At 39.2% G+C, this 23,490-nt stretch overlaps 1 protein-coding gene across 2 annotated transcripts in view; it reads left to right on the top strand.

The window, feature by feature from the left end:
- The window catches only part of LRIG3 (leucine rich repeats and immunoglobulin like domains 3), a 92,807-nt gene that overhangs the window by 17,307 nt on the left and 52,010 nt on the right, over window positions 1-23,490 (top strand). For both annotated transcript variants that reach the window (XM_070946748.1, XM_070946747.1), the window contains exons 2-3: window positions 3,974-4,045; window positions 4,869-4,943. In XM_070946748.1, coding sequence (XP_070802849.1) covers window positions 3,974-4,045; window positions 4,869-4,943 — 147 coding nt within the window. The remainder of the gene's footprint in view (window positions 1-3,973; window positions 4,046-4,868; window positions 4,944-23,490) is intronic.

Raw genomic sequence — 23,490 nt, 5'->3', positions numbered from 1 at the left:
AAGATCAGAAGAAAATGTTACTGACCTCAGTCGTAAATCATCATCTTCAAAAACAGCTTCTGTCTTATCTGTCTCCATTTCTGTTCCCACGGCTTTTTCTTGTTCCAGGCGTGTGGCTGTAGAAAGGGGCTGGAAATCTGAAAATCTCCTGTCTGCCACCTCTTCGTTGGAAAGATCAATCAAATCATTTACGAAGAGTGGTCTTGGTTTCACTTTGCCTTTTTTCTTCTGTTTCGGCATCTTAGCAATATAATTAGCGTACCTCAGTAGCTAAAAACTAATTGCCTATGCGCTCTTATCAGAAGTAACAAAAACAAGGAAAAAGCCATAAATCAGACCATCCTCGTGCTATCAGAATGTCAGGGCGTTTATTAATCCCATGTTTGGCTCTGGGACTAATTACCCTGGTTTAGAGGAGGAGATGAATCAAGGCTTATTCCAAGTTGCAAATAATCTGAAAAGAAACGCGAGAAAGGTTTCTAATAAAACTCATTTATTTGTTATAAAGAAAATAAAACACCTCACTAACTAAGAAAAGTTAATTGTTACATTTTTGAAAGTAATTCGGGCCGGCTATGTCAGCCGGACCTTGCTGGAAAGAGAACAAAGGAAAGAGTGTGTGAAGCAAGTGAAGGAATGTGGGTGGATGGAAACACGTAGCTTACTGATAAGAAGTTGGCAAAGCTACGGAGAGTCTGACAGTCCAGAAATAATGAAGCTCAGCTGGCAAATAAAATAACGCAGTGACAGAGGAAGTAGGGAGGAAAAGAAGAGGGGGAGGAAGAGAAAGCAAGAAGGAAAGAAAAGAGAGAGGTGGTAGATTTGAGGAGAAAGATTGCTGTACAATAAAAAAGATGAAAGGGAAGAAAGCCAACCCCAAACAAATATTAAGATATTAAGATAAAGAATGAATTGTTAAACTTTAAAGAATAAAAGAGAACAAATAGCAATAAATAGCAATAATTAGAAACACACATAAACATACAATGTATTTTCTTTGAACAGAGTATTTGGCCGGTTCACAAATTTAAACAGTGTTTAGTCATTTCAATTAAATTTACAATTTCTATATTTCCTTTTTGCCATATTTATTCCTCATCTATTTTTGTAAAAAACCAATATTACCCTTCATCCTCATCTCTAATCTTAATCAAATTCAATTTTTCCCTTCTATTCTATATTATACCCCTTCCCATTGTCATCTATTTTTATATCCATCCTCACATTGGTTAATTAAGTAATATTAGTTGTTTAATATAAATTCAACATTTTAATATAAATCAATTAGTTATATAACTACCTTTTTTGTATATTAATCAATATGAACATGAATATTCCAATTATTTCCATGCAATCCAATTTCTTACAAATGAATTAATTATATTTACCAATAATAATAAACCAAATAATTTCCCCCATATATTCCTCCAAACCACAACTTAACCATTTCTGCTTTCAGAAATATACAATTAATAGTATCTCAATTATTACAATTCCCTAGTTAAATAGAGCTTTTTTTCTTTTGTGTTTTAAAATCTCCTCTTTTTCCCTAAATTTCCCGTTGTTTGCACCTACCTTTTTTGGTGAGGAAAAAGAAATCTGCCTGCCTAATTTTCCAACGTGCAAAGCCTACAGCCTGCTTTACTTTCTCTTTCGTTTTTCAGTATAGCTAGGGGGAAAAAAATCTGCACTCTTTCCAAGCAAGCAGCAGAGCTCTGAGCAAAACAGCTGAGACAAATCAGCTGGGGGTCGGGAGCCGATCTAAGCAAGGGCTAATTAGCCTATGCTGAAGCTCCGCGGGCCAATAAAATTACCTAAAAAACACCGAACCCTTTGTTAAATTGCTGGCTCCCCCGCCCCTCGCCCACCACTATTTATTGGCAATAAATAGTGGTGCGGAGGGGCGGGGCAAGCCAGCAATTTAACAAAGGGTTCGGCTGCACCACTGGCTCTAGGGCGGCCCTTTGAAGCCCGGCGGCAAGAATTTGAAGGTTTTTTTTCCTCTAGCCATCGGAAGGAATCCTGCTCTCTTGCCTCTGGAGCCGGTGGGGAACCACGTGGCAGCCCACATGGATCCCAGGCAGCGGAACTCAGGCTAGGGAAGGGGTGGGCAATTGTGGCTCTTTTACAACCTGTGGCCTTCAACTCCCAGAATTCCTGAGACAGCCAAGCTGTCCACAGGTTGTAAAAGAGCCACAATTGCCTACTCCTGGTTACGGTAGGCTGGCGCCGCGCGGGTGGGAGGCGAGGGGCGGGCGGGCCAGCAATTTAACAAAGGGTTCGGCGAACCCCCTAGAACCCCAGAATCCCACCACTGTGTAGGCCCCTCTTGATCTTGAGGCCCTAGGCTGAAGCCTAGTTAGCCTATAGGAAAATCCGGCCCTGATTTATAAGTATTAGTATGTAGTATTTGATTTTGGCTGCTGAACAGTGAAGACACACTATAAAATCTGGACAGAGAAGAGGGAAAGAACATATCACAAAAAAATCTGCCGATACCTGCAGTGCCTGAAAATACAAGATAGCCTGAAACATAATTCAAATATGTTTACATATAACAAATATGTTTACATATATACATATAACTTCCTTGATAGAGTCCAGATGGAGAGTAAGCTTGAGCTCTTTAGTGAAAATTCTCTGAGTCCAGTTTTGACAGCAGTAGTTGCAACAGTAGGATTTCTATAATGTAAAATCTGTGTCAGGTTCCTTCCCCACTACATTCCCAGAGTTATAACTTTACCAAAGCAATTCCAGTCACTTCTGTTATTATCTGGCAGGTCCGAAAGAAAGTATGTCTTCTATATTATTTCATGATGTTGACTCCTTCCTACCTTTATTTAGTGTCAGGGCCTTCCAGTCAATGTTGACTTCCTAGATGAGTTCCTAAAGTTTCCTCAGCAATATTTCAGAAGTAGTTTGCCATTGTTTTCTTCTTAGGGCTGAGAATGAGTGATGGGCCCAAAATCACACAATAGACTTTGTAACTAAGATGGGACTAGAACTCATAGTTTCTACTTTGGTGCCTTCCATAAAATAAAAAAAGGATGTATGCATTTAGCTGTGACTTAAGTTAATAGAAACCTGCAACCCTGTGTTGAAATAATTATTCATCTCATATTCTTTGCTTATGCAGAATAAAGGTTAATGTATTTTAATAATCATAATTTTATAAGATTGGGTTTATAATCTTATAAATTATTTGATCTCTTGTCAAATATTACTACATTAGTATTAATAAATATTAGTATAAATGATAATAAATATTAGTATAGATCAGGGTGGTCTTTATTGTGAGCTTTTTTTAGACCACTTATACAATATTGATATATCATTTTCATGCATTTTTTCATTTATTCCAGAAGGTACAGATACATGCCCATCAAGAACATGCATCCCAGAAATAAACATATGATCTTGCAGGAAATAGATTTCTTTGACATATTGAACAGTTTTATTCATTACTGAATTTGAAATGAGTTATGCCTTGAAGCTGAAGTATTTATTCAGGGTTATTCTTGGCATTGCATATGTTAACCATTTTATATGTGAGAATTAATGATGCAGAGACATATGAATGGAAGAAGTTTCCATGCCACCCAACATCAATACATCCATATACCACAAATTTAGACATATCAGGTGAAAATTATAAATAGAAAGCTTTATTTGCCAGATGTGCCTTTGGTTTCCTATGCTGCCAAGATAGAAAAAAAAAGTTTGATTTATATGCTACACAGGACAATTATTGCCATGCTGGTCTTAAATAGTTTTTTATTTTATTGTTTTAAGCTCCTATGAAAATAGCTTTTGAGTTGTATGCACTTGATAGACATCATATAAAAATATATGAAAGGCTATCGTATGAACTGCTAAGGGAAAATGGGAGGAGATATATACGAATCAAAATGTATTTAGATTATTTTTAAATCTCTCTCATTTTGTATTCATGCATTTTTTTTTAACTTTACAGTGATCTAAGCCATAATAGTTTGTCTTCAATCAACTCTAGTTCTTTGAGTCATCTTTATAATCTGCGAGAAATGTAAGTAGTTGTTCTGCCTCCAGATTCTTATGGCTATCTGTGTTATAAGATGTCTTCTTTTCCATTGCTTTATTTTAAATTTCTAAAATCATAATGACATGTGCATATAAAACCTAGAATGTTTTGATTTGCATTCAGTGATAAGTTGTGATTCCAAAGAAAGCTGATATATAAAACAGTTGGCTTTCGCTTTGCATTTCTTGATTTCTTTGTAATGTTTTCTGCCTAGTCATGATCATATATTTACCTATTTAGACACATGGCACATTGCTGTATTTCAATAGCCTACACTCCTTGCCCATACTCCTAAGTGAAAGCTCCTCTTGTTTGATAGCTGAGCTCTCAGCAAATGGAAAGCATGGGTAGTAACAGTTACAGTATATGCCAAGCCACAGAAGGTATTATACAACCACAAGCAATCAACTAGCCATGGATTTTCTATCTATATGCAGAAACCAACTACTAAGAGTAAAAAAGAAACAGTAAAGCAGTTTCCATGTGTGTGTAGTTTCCCTAGCACCGAGGAGTAAATGAACCACATGTACCACATAAAGGATAATCTCCAAAAGAATTATCTGGTTTATTATTCCATATATAAATGATGAGTGCAAATGTTCAAAGAACTTACAACAATTCAGTAGGCATTTGTAGAAGTCAGCATCATTAAAAGACTTTTTTTTTCTTTGGGAATTTGTGCCATTATGAGGGTGGGAGATGAAAACTGCTAAGTTGTTAGAGATAAAATAGGAAGGGAAAATCAGAAGATACAGTTACCATTTATGTCTATCTTGGCTAAGCTTTCATTATTTTTTTTTTAAAACAGAAAACTGAACAACAATGAATTGGAAGCTATTCCAAATCTGGGACCTATTTCAGTAAACATTACTTTCCTTTCTCTGTAAGTTGATTTCATATATTTTATTTGTATATGAAAAGAAATATATAGACATATTCTCTATTCAAATATTAATCATATGTTTTCAAAAAAGCTAATATTTGAAATGATAGCATTAAAATTCGTTTAATATAATATAACTCTAACCTTTGGATCATCTTGACTGTCATGATATATTTCTTCTTCTAGGATAGAAGCACATATTGTAGAAATTGTACTTATTAGAGAATATTACATCTCAAATTCTGAGAATCTTATGGTTTATTCTTCCCCTGAATTCTGTACAAACAACTTACAGATTCAATTTATTGTATCTCCAGCTATAACCAGGAAAGTTTTTTTTTTTTTTTTTGGAAATCCTGTAGAACCACTTTCAGTCTAACTATAAGCTGCCATTGTTCTTAACTTCTTATTGCCCTTAGTTGAATGGGTTCTTGGGAAAACTGATTAGCTCAAATCAAAGATAGTATGGAGAAAAACCTTTTTTTAGAAAAACTAAAATGCCACCAGTTTTTTTTTTTTTTTTTTAATTTGATTTATATGCCGCCCTTCTCCGAAGACTCAGGGCGGCTTACAATGTGCTCAGCAATAAGTTAAGTTAAGGCTGGAAGGACTGTAATCTTAAATCCTAGAGGTTTTCTTTGCTGTTTTAAGGTTTTGACAGAATGGTAGACTGATACATGTAACTTTGTCTTGATCCCTAAGCCTCATAAAGTGATACATACATTGATGTTTGTATAGATCAGGGTGAAATGTAGACGTGATCTCAGTTCACCTAGCCTTGGGAAAGACTGTTTGTTTATTTTAAAATGTATATTCCACTTTTTATTAAAAGTCTCTAAAAGTGTTGATAGCCAAATGATACATAATACATAATGATAAATACATAATTGAATTATTGTATAATTTTTATAGATTTTGATGGTGATGTGTTGAAATCTATCTACATTTAATTTGAAGTACATTCTGTTACACATAGTAAGATATATACAGGCATCAGATTCTGAATATGCAGAATATTTGTAGGATGCAAATCTTTTTTTTACAGTCTCTATATGATAATTTTGTATGTAAATGCAAGTGTTCATATGCATGTTTATATGATCTGTATCCAGTTAAGTTTAATATGCTTGCTTCTGGTCTGGAGCCATGGCGCCACAGTCGGGGAAATAGCGGGCTCTAACGAGCCTGCGAAAACCCTGACTGACAAACCACCGTCCGATCGGTCTTCGGACCGTCCCTCATCTTGTAGGGATGGGGGGGGGTGAAGAGGAGCGCCTCAGTGTGCCAAGAGGAACAGGCAAGTTCCTCGGAGGCCAGGAGGAATCCTCGAAGTCGGCGGTGGGGGTAGGCAGCCATGGCGGCTGCCACAAAGCCGCAGCAGACCAGGACACAAGATCGTGCAGGAGAGAAGAAGAAGAAAGAGCAAATATCTTGAAGCCAGGTGAGTGACACCAACCCAGGCAAAACAACAGGACTATTTGGCTTTTTTTTTTTTGGAAAAAATAAGACTCCAACTTTAAATAGCGGCTACAGATCTGTGGTGCTTGAAGATCAAAAGGAAAAAAAAATGGAAATAAAGACCCAAAACAGACTTTGTTTTAGTAAATTTGGAAGAATTGGCTTTTAATAATTTAGAAAAGTGACTTTTTTTTTTCCTTATTTGGAGTGGATTGGAGAAATGTATCTTTGGGAGTCTACACCTCTGAAAGTTAACGAAGTTAAAGAAGGAACATTTTGGACATTTGACAATGGAAATTAACAAGCTTAGCAAAAAAAATTAGGTGTGGCGTAGGAAGAAAAGACAGAAAGTTGATGCATCACACATGGAACAGACATTATAAAGCATTAAAGGGACATACAAAAATTTTTAACTTGAACAGATGAACTTTGAAATGGAACATTTATGGACAGACAGAAAAAGGAAGAAAAGGAAGAAATAAAGTAGATAAGTTTAAATGTAACTAAATTGAAATGTAAAGTTTAAAAGCCTAAAGGTATATATGATTCTTGGATAAAAACAGGAGGGTTTTTGGAGTAATAAAAATAGAAAATAAGGGATGGAAATTAAAATAGAGGATGATATATGGGTGGTTAAAAACAATAAAGAAGAGTATATTTTAATGTGAGACAACTTTAAGAAAATTTACTGTTTGATGTAATATGTTTTAATTTTAATATGCAAACAAATGCTAGAATGGTGATTATGTTTGATTAGGGTTTTATTGAACAAACTATAAGATACACAGATTTTAGCAACAAACTGTGATTTAATTTAACATATGCTGGAAATGATGACTACTATGAAATACATTGAGAATTAATTTGAAAGAGCATGTTGGGAAACTGACACAAAATAGATAACTATATTGTAAGAGAAAATTAAAATAAGAGAGATGGATACCAACTAGATAAGAGTTTGAGACTCAGAGGAAATACGTTGGAAACTAGTTAAAATGCTGAAAATCAGCCAAACACTTACAGGAGAATTGGAGGAGAATATGCTGGAAATCAGCCAAACGAGTGGGAACCCTGGAGGGAACTATGCTGGGAATCAGCCAAACAAAAGTAGGAGCCCTGGAGGGGATTATGCTGGAAATCAGCCAAACATAATATGCTGGAAATCAGCCAATAAAATGCTGGAAATCAGCCAAACAAATAGGTGGAGAGTTGGAGGAGATTATGCTGGAAAATATGCTGGAAATTAGCTAATAATGGTGGTTGGCTTGGAGGAGACTATACTGGAAATTAGCCAAAAATAGTTGGTGTTTTGGAGGAGACTATGCTGGGAATCAGCCAAACATAATATGCTGGAAAACAGCCAAACAATAGAGGGAGGTATGGAAGAAAATATGCTAGAAATTAGTTTAAATAAAACATGTTTTTGTGATAAATCTGTGTAACATGAAAATTGTAATAGATGATAAGTGTTTTTAAGTGTGTTTAAGATACTAAGATTCGAGGAAAAGGGTCAAGAGATTAAGAATTAGATAGAATTTTGTTTTAGAAAGTGTAATAAAAATGGATTTGTATTGAACTTGAAATTAAGATTTGTGGTGATAAAATTGTAAGATAAATAATTGGAATAAGAGGTTAGAATATTGTTAAAAATTATTTTGACACTGATGGTAAAAGATATAAGGTGAAGAAGAACAAGATAAAATCAGGATTGACATATAGATATAAAAATGAGCGAAAGTTAGTTTGAAAGTAAAATTGTATTGATATAATGGATTTGTTTAGGTGGAGATGCTAGACTTTATGTTAAAATTTGTTTATTTTATGTTTTGAATTTCTGTCCGCAAAAGATGTAATGGGAAATTGAATGGAGCTTGTTAAAGGAATGTAAGCGTGGTAACCATCTATGACCGGATCGAGACTTTGTTCTTAAAAGTTATATTTTATCTTTATGTTTGGAAAAAAATAATAAAAAATATTTACAAAAAAATATATGCTTGATTTCTTGGTAGAACATAAAATCAGCACTCTCTGTTGTTGTATAGGATAATAGCAATGATTTACAGTTTGCCGGGAATGCATCTGGTCAAGCATAGAAGCCTATGCTGTGGTGTATTTGCTAACCATTTGTTTTAGGTTTAGGCTGGTGATGTGGCAAAAGTCACTGCCAGATGACATGTTAATGTCCCCATACTCCATCCGATATGGCAAGGATTAAAAATAAACCAGCAAAAATTAAGAACTCTGTGGAGCTTTGGGAAAGAGCCATCACATAAAATTAGCTTTTTTTAAAAAAAGAAACCATAAAACAAAGATACACAACACAGGGATGAGATATAGCTTCTCAAAACTTTGGTTATACTGTAAAAATTGTTAGTATGGAAAAATATTATTTTACAGATGAGAATTGCTGAATATTTCTTTTACAACATGACCGTATATGTCCCTCATTTCTAAACATAGCCACTTCCCTTGTGCTGCTCCAGACAGATTATATAGTTTGGACATTAACACGAATAAGGTTGGGCATCGTTCCCATAAATCATGTTGATGTCTAGAACCATCATTTAAATCAACTCCACAGGAATTCTAAAAGTACTTTTATCGAGAGTGGCTATAATAACAAAATCTTGTACGTTCTGATCATGGTACACCTCCTCAGCTTTCTTATACTCCAGTGACTTAGGGAGGCACTAACTTGTCTTTTGGGGATTTGGATAGTATCAATTTTATTAATAAAGATTTATATATAATCTTTAGATAGCAATTAGGAAAAGTAGAATGGACTATTAACCTCTAATGATATTAATAACTTGTTGTTTTATTCTTTTTGATTTGAAACTGATAACTCCAAAGCAGTATTTACAGTAGTTTCATACACAGATTTTACAATAGTGTTATGGTTTAAGAATGTAAGCTATTATATATTGTCCTGCCCAAAGGGGAGAATGTTAGGAAATGGCTATTGTCTAACTAGTTGGTCAGGCAATATACACTGCTCAAAAAAATAAAAGGAACACAAGCAGAAGATATCCGAGATCTGAATGAATGAAATAGCCTTATTAAATACTTTATTTGTTACATACAATAGTTTTGTGTTCCCTTTAGTTGTTTGAGCAGTGTATAAACTACGGTATGTAAAGAACAAAATATTTAATAAGGCTATTTCATTCATTCAGATCTCAGATGTCTTCTGCTTGTGTTCCCTTTATTTTTTTGAGCAGTATATAAACTATCAATACATATTTCTCAAAAGGTATTATATTGCTTTAAGACTGTATTGCATCATCCTGTATCCTGATTGGCTAAGTTCTGTAGCCAGTGTACTTAAGGGGAAGCCTGAATCATGGCTTGTTGACACTACACCATTTTATCTGTTTATTTGCTGTTACTCTCTACCTGTTCTCTCTGCATGATCACTGTTTGATCATTGCTACTTGTTGCTTTCTACTATTTATTGAATGTTTTAATAATGAACTTGTTCCTGTTTGAAACTCAAGAAGAACTGTTTTATTGTGTAATGACAACAACTGGTAAGAAGACTTTGTACTTGGAATATCCCTGAATTGATATTTTAACTATCATCTTATCTGTGTATGACTTGGATTGTTATTGGACTTTGCTTTATTTTTTTTCTAAAAAGTAAAAGACTACCACAACTCAGTGTGTCAGTATATTAACTGGTTATTCACTCTCAGCCGCTTTCATGTGCATACTTGAAGGGTACTCTGCTCAATAACCCGTAACATCGGTTATGAGTCAAGAATATCCTTAACAAATAGATTAACATGAAATAGTTATAAGCACTTAACAGTTATATTTTAGTTATATCTTGAAGTAAACTATGTATTACAAAGAATATATGTGATACCTGTTAATAAAGGAGAAGAAAGTGTAACTAATGTAATAAATTTTGGGAAATTGTTCCATTAATGAAAATATATTTAGTTGATTATACCTGGTGACTTATTATTAAACCATTTACTCTTGGCCTGGGTCAACCAAGTCAATTGGTACAACTTAAATAAGAATAGGCTACATTTGATGTTGTCTTAACTATCTTATAGATTAGTTTGTATGGGAAGAGAATATTAAAAAGGAAAAGGAGTTGTTACACAGCAAAAGATAATTATTTAAAATATTGCTGTAGAATTCTATAAATTCTCAGTAATGAATGTGTGAAAATCACAATGAGAGTTTTTCTCTTCATATGACTTCTCTTCTAATATTCTAATGTTCAATTGGTGTTCAAAGTGATATAGCTGAATTAATCTAACATTTATAATCAAGTATTTATGTCTAGAATAGAGCTGATTAAGGTGAATATATCAGCAAATAGTAAACACTTTGTATTAAAAATTGAAATAATACTGTGTTTCTCCAAAAAGACAACCCACCTTGAAAAGAAGCCTATCACGTTTTTAAGCGCATGCGATCAAATAAAGCCCCATTCACAAAATTAGCCCTAATTGAGACCCCACCCACCCTGGGGTGGGACAAGGCACACAGGTAAAAAATAAGCTAGGGTGGGCATGGGGAGGTGGAGCTGCCCTACTTACCAGGCCTTGCACATCCTGACACCTGCCTCACCTTCTTCTGTGGCCGCTTCTTCTGTGGCCGCTTGCCGCCACTCGCACGTATCGCCCCAGCCTCTGTTTCACCTTCAGATGCCTGCCAAAAGGCCTCTGCAGCTGGAGCTCTATTATCGGCTGCAGATGCCTTCCGGCAGGCATCTGAAGGCAAAACGGAGGCCGTGGCGATACGTGTGAGTGGTGGCAAGCAGCCACAAAAGAAGTGGGCCAGCAGCGGGCTGGGTGGGGTTATCATTGCCACCACCATGAGAAGAGTCAATAATTTGAACACTCCAAAAAGAAGGCCTAGCTGTTTTTTCGGGGATCAAAAGAAAATAAGACCTGACCTTCTTTTTGAAGAAACACGGTAATATATTTATTTATATTTTTACCTTGAAGGATATTAAGCATGATCTAAATTGAATAAAATATTCTTTCATGTTTGTTGCATATCTCATAGAACATTTAGAAAAAATTGGTTCACATTTTTGTTATGCTGGAAGTATACAATACTTGAATTTTATACATATGACATGGACTTACCCTGCTACATTTACATTTTGGTTTAATATCCATAAATAGTTTGGAGAAGACGTATATCACAAATTTGGAATTCGTGTAAATGAAGGGCTGTGGATTTACTAAGAATGGCAAAAAAAAATGTTATTTTTGAATGTCGCTTTGGATTTATAATCTTGAATTGAAGATTATGCTTTTTTTTTCCTGCTATGACCTGGCTCTTTATTGATGTATTAAAATTTCTAATCACTATTATTTTGTATGATCACTTTAATTTTGCTTATTTGCATTTTATATATTTATCCTTTGTTCTTCTGTTGGTCTTTTTATATTTTTATTTTCTGTACTAATATAAAAATAAAATATATTCTAATATAGCAATTGTTTTCTCACCTATTAAGTCACATTAATCAAACCGATATTTCTCTGTCACAAAGGAAAAAGTAAGAACGATTAGATAAGACTTGAGATCTTAATGTTTCTTCCTTCTCTGGAACATTCTATACTGTTTCATGTTATCCCAAATAGATGCAAACTGAAATAGACTGTTTCATTAGTTTACTGCAATTATTATGGTTGGTTGCACAGTCAGCCAGTTTAGACTGGATTCAGTATTTTTGTCCACCGATCGAGTCCTTCCCAAAGGCCTGGGATTGGCAGATGTTGTTCTTTGATGGTGTTAAAGTTTTCATCACAGAATATAAACTGCTCCAACTAAAGCTGCCTTTGGCAATTGACTGATGGTGAATTTGTCAATGCCAATGGTGTTCAAATGGCCTTCCAGATGTTTTGGAATTGCACCCAAGGTGCCTTTCACTATTGGTACTACCTTTGATTTTTTTTCCATAGTCATTTTACTTCTGTTTACAGGCCTTATATTTTGTGATTTTCTCCAGTTGTTTCTTTTCTATTCTGCTGTTTCCAGTTATTCCATTATCCATTATCCAGACTTTTTTTGTGTCTTTCTTAACACTTGTTCAATCTAGGGTGTTATGTGGCTGATGCTTGTCTCTTTGAATTCAAAAGTCCCAACACACATTTGGCTCCTTTATTTTATATTACTTCGTTTATTTTGTGGTTGGGCCAGCTTACAGGCAGATGGTATTGCTTGCAGGCAAATGGTATTTCAATTCATCATTGTTGCTACTTTGACAAACAGTTATATGTCATCATCGTGAGAACTTCTTGCAGTAGCTAACTATGATTATCATTATTGTTACTTTGATTCTTCAACTTATAAGGTGGTTAGTTTTTCAGCTCAACTGTATTTCTCAGAGACACTTTGTTTGTTTGTTTGTTTGTTACATTTATTTGCTGCCTAACTTGCTGTAAGGCTACTCTAGGCTGCTTCTTTAGCTTCCTTTCCTTTTTTTTCTTTTAAGAACTTTCCTGAAAACTAAATTGTTATGCAACACCTTTGAGTTATTTGAAAAATATCTTGTTGGCACTACACATATTTTAAAACATACCGTGCTCCCCTCAGAAGGCTTCTTGATTATTTTCTGCAGAACTCAGCTAAGGTTATAATTGTGTACTGTTTACCTTGTGAACTCTGTGGAGAATGGAACTAGAAATAGATAGGCATGAAAGCCACTTGACAAGAAGACAAAAGTACATATAGGGATCAGGTGGAAATTGAGTGTGTAATTGGTTACTTTCACTCTACCTTGGTATGGTTAATTGTTCCCTGCCACAATTTGTGAAAGTGCAATAGCAGACCCTTCTGCCACTGTAAAACATAATTTTGCAGTAAACAGTGCTTTTTTAGATCCAATGAATTGTAATGGACTTTAAGACTACAGTAATTTCTTTGGAACAGACCCAGTATAAATTGCTACAGCAGCATTATGGTGAGGTTTAATCTTTCAAAAAATGATTGTATTCAAACATACGGTGCATTCAGAAAGTATTCAGACCCCCTTCACTTTTGTCAATTTTGTTATGCTGCAGCCTGATTCTACAGTTGTTGAAATTCATTTTTTTCTCATTAATCTACACTCAATACCCCATAAAGACAAAGTGACAACAGAATTTTAGAAATATCTATAAATTTATTAAAAAGAAAAAATTGAAATAGCACATTGGCATAAGTACTCAGACCCTTTGCAACAACACTTGAAATTTAGCTCAGGTGCCTCCCATTTCTCTTGATAGCTGATGACATATTTCTACACCTTGATTGAAGTTCACCTGTGGTAAATTAAATTGGACATGATTTGGAAAGGCACACACCTCTCTATAGAAGGCATCGCAGCTGACAATGCATACTGTAGCAGAGCAAATGCCATGAAGTCAAAGGAACTGCCTGCAGAGGTCAGAGACAGGATTATTGCAAGGTACAGATCTGGGGAAGGCTACACTAAAATTTCTACTGCACTGAAGGTTTCTAAGAGCACAGTGGCTCCATAATTCTCAAATGGAGGAAGTTTGGCACAACCAGGACTCTTCCAAGAGCTGGTTGCCTGGTCAAACTGAGTAATCGGGGGGAGAAGGGCCTTAGTAAGAGAGGTGACCAAGAACCCAATGGTCACTCTTACTGAGTCCCAGAGGTTCCGTGTCGAGATGGGACAGAGTTCCAGAAGGACAACCATCACTGTGAATTGTGAATGTCTTAAAGTGGCCCAGCCAGAGCCCTGATTTGAATCCTATTGAACATTTCTGGAGGGGTCTGAAAATGACTGTCCATCGACAGTCGCCATCCAACCTGGATGTGCGGGCCTGGATGGGAGTCAACAGGCTCAGACTTAACCCAGACAAAATCGAATGGCTGTGGGTATTGCCTCCTAAAGACTATGTCAATTGTCCATCCTTGGTCCTGGGGGGGGGAGAAATTGTCCCCCTCAGAATGGGCTCGCAATCTGGGTGTCCTCCTAGACTCACAGCTAAGATTGGAACAACATCTGACAGCTGTGGCTAGGGGGACCTTTGCACAGGTTCACCTGGTGCACCAATTGCGACCCTACTTGGATCAGGAGGCTCTCCTCACAGTCACTCATGCCCTTGTCACCTCACGGTTGGATTATTGCAACACGCTCTACATGGGGCTATTCTTGAAAAGTGTTCGGAGACTACAGTTGGTCCAGAATGCAGCCGCGCGAGCTATTGTGGGTGCACCTAGATACACCCACATTACACCAATTCTCCACGAGCTGCACTGGCTCCCTATCAGTCTCCGGATGCAATTCAAGGTGTTGGTTATTACCTTTAAATGGCTCAGGGTCAGGCTATCTTCGAGGCCGCCTTCTACCGCATAGCTCCCATCGACTGGTAAGATCCCACAGAGTTGGTCTCCTCCGGGTCCCATCAGCTAAACAATGTCGGTTGGCGGACCTGCGAGGGAGGGCCTTCTCTGTGGCTGCCCTGGCTCTCTGGAACCAATTACCTCCTGAGGTCCGGACCTCCCCCACCCTATTGGCCTTCCGGAAAGCGGTGAAGACCTGGCTTTTCCGGCAGGCCTGGGGCTGTTGATCTCGCTACGGCGATCTTGCGAGACCCGGTCATGGAATGGAGTGTATGGGTTTTTAATGTCCTTTTAAAAAACTTTTATGTGATTGTTCACATTGTTTTTTTGCTGTAAGCTGCCCAGAGTCCATAGGGAGTTGGGCGGCATAGAAATGCGACTAATAATAAAATAATAATAAACCTGAATGAGCTTGAAAGAATTTGCAAGGAAGAATGGCAGAAAATCCCTCAATCCAGGTATGCAAAATTTGTTGCGTCATACTCAAAAAGACTCGAGGCTGTAATTGCTGCCAAAGGTGCTTCAACAAAATATTGAGTGAAGGGTCTGAATACTTATACCAATGTGATAGTTCAGTTTTTTCTTTTAAATAAATTTACAGACATTTCTAAAATTCTGTTTTCACTGTGTCATTATGGGGTACTGGGTATAGATTAATGAGAAAGAATGAATTTCAACAAATGTAGAATCAAGCTGCAGCACGACTAAATTGACAAAAGTAAATTGAGTACTTTCTGAATGCACCACAGAACTTCAGTAGCTTGTTCCAAAAGTCTTCCTTGTTTTCTTTCTTCCTTTTAGTCTTGTCTAATTTTATGTAATATTAGTTATTTTTAAGTGTATACTGATGACCTGCGTGCCAGTTTTTATGTAGAGCATATTTATATACTATTTGATTATCAGGTTTTCTAAAAAATAACAATTTCTACTAATCTATGTCAACTACTATGTTACTAAATAATCCTGCTTCATTCTTTAAATGAATGAGCCCCTTTTTCCTAATTCAAACTCAACAGTTTTATTTCAACAACTCCATAAATCTTGATGACCATTAGTTGGCAGCCAAGAATTTTTTTAAAAAAATATCTCACATAGTGCTGTCACCTGGTGTTTGATAGATGAAACTGTTGACTCTTCAACCTATAGTGTCACGGAATAACAACAATTATTCAATTAGTCTTTGGTACAACATGAAAGAAAAAAACACCTATAGATCACAGAATAACAGAGCATTGTACGTGCCAATTAGTGATCTTTCATGTGATGGGTGATGTTAGGCCAGGCCAAGGAAATTTCAGCCAAGGAAATCATCAATCACCCTCCACAGAATGTTGTATGTTAAAGCTGTATGGAAAACAGTGCAGCACATCATCTACTCAAATTATTCAGTAAAACCCTTGGCGGGGGGGGGGGGGGGGCTCTTCAAGATTTGGAGAGGCATGATTTTATGCAGGCTTTAGGATGGGAAGGTAGTATAGCAAAGCAGCTGTGTGGATGTGGCTATAGGTGAGCTGGATATCTCAATATATTTTTAGCAGCTAGTCCTATAAGCACTGACCAAGTATGCTGTTTGTTTTAATGATTTCAGGAAAGTTGATACCCACTTGAATCAGTGATATGTAAGAAAAAAGTTAAACACAATGGAGGAGTGATATCTTGGCCACAGAAATTCAGCCAGTGAAGCTTTCATGGTCTAAAGAGTATCCTGAAGTTGAGGGAAAAAAATGAAGTTGAGAAAGGCAAAATGGGGAAAGTGATGGGGACAGAGGAAGCCAAAGAGACAATGGAAGTGGCTTTCTGAGGCAATTGATCCTTTTTGTTTTCTTTTCACTTCAATCAAACCAAAAGCAGAGAAGCGGTACAGAGCATTATGTGTTTTGCTTCAGGGCCTGCTTGAAAGAGTAATTTTCCCAAAGGAAACTACAAATAAAAATTCCTTTGGAAGAACAATCTCCATAAGCCACTGCACTGACTTGAGTTTAGTCTGTATCTATGCCAGCACTGTCTCCTGTGATGATGAAAGAGCAGAATTGCCATCTTGTGGTTTTGTCTTCATCCCACCATCAAGCATCAGAGTAACAAGGGAAGAGAATCAGCCAAGATTCATTTTCTCTATTGAAGACACTTGCACTCAGACTTAGCAGGCACAACCATTTGCATAGATCTTGCTGTCAAGTCTCTGACTACTGAACTCAAGCAAATTAGAACTTCTGAAAGATCTTCTTTAATGAGTACATATCGGCACAGCTTCAATGGAAAACCAAATCTTAATCTTTCCCATAGGGTATGTCAGTTACACAAACAAAGACCGGAATAAAAAAAGATATTAACACATGAACTCATAACAGTAACTAGTAACAGTAACTATAATATGATAACACTTGTATTAGATATAATTGTAATAGTATAACCAAATAGTTTAAACTGGGTTTTCTTATATCTTAGCCTATTTACATTTTATAGATTATCATACTTAGAGTTAAATAACCTTCTCTATTTTAATACAGACATCATAGTCTTTTTTCCTCTAATTCCTACCCATTTTCTCTAGCCACTCATAAAAACTGTTCCATATCTGGTATTCTGACTCTTCTTTATCTTTAATTTTAAAAGTTAACCTATCCGTTTCAGCACATTCTAAAATTTTCCGAATCACTTCTCCGTCTGACGGAGCCAATATTTAGCAAATATGATCCTTACCGCTGTCAGTATATGTAAAATTAAATATGTGGTATTATTCCCAACAGATATAATTCCAGTTTCAAATCTATATTCTGTTTAGTTATCTCTTTCAGTCAATTGTGTAATTTCTTCCAATATTTTCTTGCTTTGCTGCACGTCCACCACATCTGGTAGTATGTGCCTGGGGACTGATTGCATTGTCAGCATTTTGTAGACAAGTTACTAAACATTTTTGCCAGTCTTGCTGGGGGTAGTTGCCACCTCTAAAACATTTTGTAAATATTTTCTTTATAGGCTGAGACCATAGTCAATTTATAATTCCTATCCCATAATTTTTGCCATTTCTCTAATTCAGTGTTATAACTAAAATTTCTTGCCCATACGATCATTGATTCTTTGACCTGTTCTTCCATTTTAAGTGTCACTAAGTAATTATACATTATCAATTTTTCATCCGTCCCCATCAGTATCTTGTCAAGTTCTGTTGGTTCTATATTTACACCCCATGTTTTAACATCTTGCTCATATCTCAACTTTGAGATATCAGATCTCGGGGGCAATATACAAATAATGCTCTGACATTGTAACCACCCAGAGAGTGCTGTAAAGCACTATGGTGCAGTATATAAGCATAAATGCTATTGCTATGTTTTAGCGATTTTTGAAAAATAATATTTCTGTAGTAGATTTTTAATTTATTTTACTATTGCATAAATAACTCAATTTTCTCAGGAAAATTGGTTGCTAGGTTGCTAGGCTCGACAGGTGGCTCCCCTTTCACCACGTGTCCTTCTGTAAGAGATAAGTTACACGTATTAGTAGATAACCGTGGTTTGTGAGGATACATTCTATGAAACCGTCGAATCAGTCGGTTTGCTTTTACATTACTATGCGGTATCCAAGAAGCCTCTTCTACTGGATAACCCTTCCATTTAACAGGGTAAGAGAGGACCCCCCTTGTCCATCTAGAATCTAGGACTTCATCAATCTCGTAATGGCCCTCCGTGACCGGACCAGGACGGTCGAATACTTGGATATGTTTGGCGGGTTTGAGAAGACTACTATGAAATACGGGGTGGATCTTCCCCAATAACGGAGGTAACTTTAGTACTACAGTCACAGGATTTATTATTCGTATCACCGGAAACGGGCCCAGATATTTCGGTCCCAGTTTCCTACTAGGGAGCCTTAATTTGATGTATTTGGTAGAGAGAAATACCATGTCCCCTACCTTGAATGGTTGAAACGGTGCTCGTTTCTTATTCGTCTGGCTTTTATATGCGAGAGTTGGTTTATCTAATGCCTCTCTGACCTGGGGCCATACCGTATTCATCTTATCGGCCCACTTATGGGGCATTGGCGACGTTGTCGGTGGTTGATCTAACTCAGGTATCGCTACGAAGTCTCGTCCCATTGCCACCCGAAAAGGAGTGAGACCCGTACTGCTATGAACTGCATTGTTATAGGCGACCTTCGCAAAAGGTAGCAGTGAAGACCAGTCGGTCTGTTGATATGAAACATAGCAACAAAGGTATCGCTCTATCATTGCATTTGCTTTCTCTGCAGCCCCATTGGTACTAGGGTGGAATGCCAAACTGAGGCCTTGCATTGATCCAATAGCCGAGAGGAAATTCCTCCAAAAGCGGGCTGTAAATTGCACCCCTCTATCAGAAATAATACGACGGGGTACCCCGTGTAACCTATAAATGTGTTGTATAAATAGCTTAGATAGCTTACGAGCTGAGGGTAATCCTCAGCACGGAATGAAATGAGCTTGTTTAGAAAATAAATCGATAATAGTCCAAATAACCGTGTTCCCATTGCTGTCTGGCAAATCAACTATAAAGTCCATCCCTATCTTCTCCCACAGTTGGGTAGGTGTGGCTACAGTCTGTAGTACTCCCAAAGGTTTTCCAGGGCGGGATTTGGCCTTGGCGCATATGGAACAGTCTTGTGTGTACGTTTCTATATCTTTCCTCATATGTGGCCCCCAAACTGACGCCGTGTTAAATGCAGGGTTTTAAGGAAACTGTAATGCCCAGCTGATTTATTATCATGGCATCGCTGTAACACCAGGCCCCGGACCCCTGCTGGTACATACATTTTGTCCCCTTTCCACGAAAACCCGTCCCTATTCGTGAGCAGGTGTTTGTTTTCCTTAAACCAGCTATCAGTGTTTAACTCCCTTTGCACCTGCTCTTTCCAGTCTATTGTAGTCTCTGTGGTTACGGCTGCTGCAGTCCTACCACCGTTGGGCACCATAGCTTGCACTATCTCATCTCGTTTGCTCTGGAATTGAGGCATCCGAGAGAGAGCGTCGGCCAGGAAGATCTTGCCACTGGGCATGTGTTTTAGCGTGAACCGGAAACGCTGAAAATAATGTGCCCACTGGACTTGTTTAGGAGACAGTCATCTGGGAGTTTGTAACACTATAAGGTTGCGGTGATCCGTCCACACCTCAAATGGTACCTGTGCTCCTTCCAAAAGATGCCTCCAGGTGAGAAGAGCCCAACGAATAGCAAACGCCTCCTTTTCCCAGATAGCCCAACCCCTTTCCGTGGGACTGAATTTTTTGGAGGTGTACGCATACGGGTGTAACTGACCTTGGACATCGGTTTGTAACAACATGGCCCCTACCGCAACGTCACTTGCATCCACTTGTACTATGAATGGTTTCGATTGATCAGGATGTTGTAGTATGGGTGCCTCAGCAAAACAACGTTTCAGAGTTTCAAAAGCTGTCTGGCACTCCATCGTGCAATCCAAGCGCCGTCCAGGTCGCGGAGGCCCCTCCCCTTTTGTGCGCAGCAGGTTTGTTAATGGCAGGGCAATATGTGCGAATGTTGGGATGAACTGACGATAGAAGTTGGCGAACCCAAGGAAGCTTTGTAACTGTTTCCTTGTTGTAGGGGCCAGCCATTCCAGCACAGTATTTACTTTTGTCGGATCCATCGCTATACCGTCCTTGGATATCCTATATCCGAGATAGTCTAGTTCTGTGCGATGGAATTCGCACTTGGACACCTTAACATACAGGCGGGCTTTTAACAACCGTTCCAATACCTGACGGACTAAACTAATATGTTCCTCTATAGACTCGGTGTATATTAAGATATCATCTAGATACACTAGAACCCCTTGGTATAGATAATTGTGTAATATCTCATTAATCAATTGCATAAAAACTGCGGGAGTGCCCTGCAATCCAAACGGCATAACACAAAACTTATAACTGCCCAACGGGCAGTTAAAGTTGGTTTTCCACTCGTCTCCTTGTTTTACACATACCCTATAGTAGGCCTCCCGTAAGTCCAATTTTGTAAAATACTTTCCGGTCGCTAATGCAGCTAACAGGTCCTTCATTAAGGATAACGGGTATAATGGTTCTACGCTTACTGCGTTCAAACGTCTATAGTCCACACATAAACGAAGCCCTCCATCCTTTTTCTCACGGAACAACACCGGAGCGGCCATACGTGACCGACTAGGTTGTATAAGCCCACGGGCTAGGTATTTGTCAATGTATTTACGTAATTCTTCCACCTCACATGGGGTCATGGCATACATGTGTGGTTTTGGCAGCTTTACCCCAGGTATTAGTTCAATAGCGCAGTCAGTGGGACGGTGTGGTGGTAACGTATCACATTCACCCTCATCAAATACTGCCGCTAGATCTGCATATACTGCTGGTACTCCAACGGGACATATATCGCTATCCAGCCCCAACGAAACTCCTTGCTCTTTCGGAACCTTCTGTGAGCTACCCAGATCTGGTCCTGTCGACAGACGGAGTTTCCTGAAACCCCCCTCCCACCAGATTGTGGGTTTCCATTTATCCAACCAAGCCAATCCCAAAATCACGGGTTCGATCATTTGTCCACCACCACAAACCGTATGTTTTCCCAGTGAGCTCCTATCTCCATTTTTACTAATTCTGTTACTTGGGTTGCTGGGGCTCCCCCTAAGGTAGATCCATCCATCTGTTCAAATGTTATTGGGGTTTTTAACAACCGTAACTGTATACCCAAACGGGTGGCTACAGTTCGCCTCATCAAACACCTTGTACACCCAGAATCAATAAGGGCTTCGTGCTGTACTCGTGTTGGCCCCTGTAATGGTGTCAGGGTTATGGGTATGAGGAAGGGACGGATGGGATCACTTACCATTGGGTCATCGGTGTCCTCTTCCTCATCACTATCGGCTAGCAGCACAGGAACTATCCCAGGATGTACAGCAGGACCTGGTTCCTTTGTTGTGGTTCCATTGGGTCCCTGTCCCGGTTGCGATAGACCTCTGGTCTTTTCCGGGGTTGGTCGCTCACGGGACTTTCCACTAGCTGTCAGGGCATTCGGTCCAGGTGGGTGAGCTGGTGGTAATGGGCATTCCAGAGCCCTATGGCCAGGTTGATTACACCGGAAATAGCGTAACAGCCGCCGTGTGGAATCAGCTACTCGAGGATCAGGCTCCCCTCGCCCAGCTGCTCTGACAGGACCCAGCCGGTCTGGTTGGCGTCGGATGGGGATCGTACTCACACCTCCCCTAACCCGGAACTCTCTTAGTCCCACGTCCACATCAATAGCTGCTTTACACCACTCAGACAAACGGGGTGGCATGCCCCGATATACACAGGCTTGCCTTAGGTCACGATCCAGTCCAAGATGGAATTGATGAACAAGCATGCATTCGGGCCAACCCCTAACTCTCCCCGTTAGCCGACGAAACTCTTTTACGTATTCCTTTGCCAAACGGCCCCGTTGTTTCAGGGCCACAAGCTCCCCCTCAGCTACTTGTGTTCGTATGTCATCTTCAAATCGTACCCGGAGGCCTTCCAGGAATAAACCAACATCAGTGAGCTCTCGAGCGTGGTCGTTATGCAAGTCCACTACCCAATCCGCAGCTTCACCTGTTAAAGTCGTTGTAATGGCCACTACCATGGACCACTGAGTTGGATATAAGCGCCCATATAAATCAATATAACTGAGTACCTGGCTCAGGAACAGGGCTACACAGTCTGGGTTGCCATCAAACGTGGTCTGCAAGGGGGGTGGCCCCCAGACTGGTTGGGGTCCCCATACCCCAGGCTGTCCAGCCGGTACTGGAGGATAAGCTATCTGTCCCGAGACCTGATTTGGCCCCTGCCCCGGAGGGGGGCGAAGCTACCCAGACGCTGTCCCTGTAGCCACGCCCGCCGATGATCCAAGCGATTGGGTTGCAGCATATTGTGTGGTCGGGGATTGCTTTGGGAGGGACCCACCCGTAATTTGAGGCTAGCCAGGCGGAACCGGGTCTCTGTCCCTGCGGAGGATGTTGGCCAGCCAGGGTTAGGTTCCGTCCCCGTCATCCACGGTTGCCACGATTGTGCATCCCGGAGGCTGGCTTCACCAAAACGCTCCCGAAGGACTTCTATGATGGAGTGGCCCAAACCTGTTGAATAGCCCCACTCCCCGTCATCATTCCACCCAGCGCCATTCTCTCCAGTGGTGGAAACGTTCGCTGTAAGGGGGCGACACTTGGTCCTTCAGGGCCCCTCCTGGAGCAGCCAAGGCAGGGCTCTGCCACCACTCTCCTAGCAATGCCGGGGTGCCCCCCCCTTGCCGCAACAGCGTCCTTACCATCCTCTCCCTGGCTGCGGCTTTGACAGTGTTCTTTCGGACGAAGCAAGGGCTTTCCTCAACTGCAGGCAGCCCCTCTTCCTCCGAGGACGGCGTTGCAACAGTTGTTTCCACTCCCTCTGCCATTCTGTAGGCATGCAAAGGGAAGTGCCGATTTCCTCTCAGGAATGCCGTGCGAGACGCAATCAAAACACAGCTACAGCCTTATTCAGCTCTTTTGGCATGCTGGTTTATTCGCATCCGCATCTGGTTACACACTGTGATTCATAAACACGATTGAAATCAGCGCTACGTTACACCAAGAATGGGGCGTTTATATAGCCCATCTTTCCATTAACTCATTAGGACCGCACCCTTGTTTCTTACCACGCCCCTCTTTTAGGGGCGTAGACCGTGCCCTTGTTTATTACCACGCCCCTCTTTTAGGGACGTAATTGGTCTTCAGCGTGTTCTGGAAGGTGCTGCCG

Source organism: Pituophis catenifer, unplaced genomic scaffold, assembly GCF_029215685.1.
Source record: "Pituophis catenifer annectens isolate HBS135680 unplaced genomic scaffold, rPitCat1.0.hap2 SCAF_7, whole genome shotgun sequence".
Lineage (NCBI taxonomy): Eukaryota > Metazoa > Chordata > Lepidosauria > Squamata > Colubridae > Pituophis > Pituophis catenifer.
This window is presented reverse-complemented; position numbering and strand designations above follow the sequence as displayed.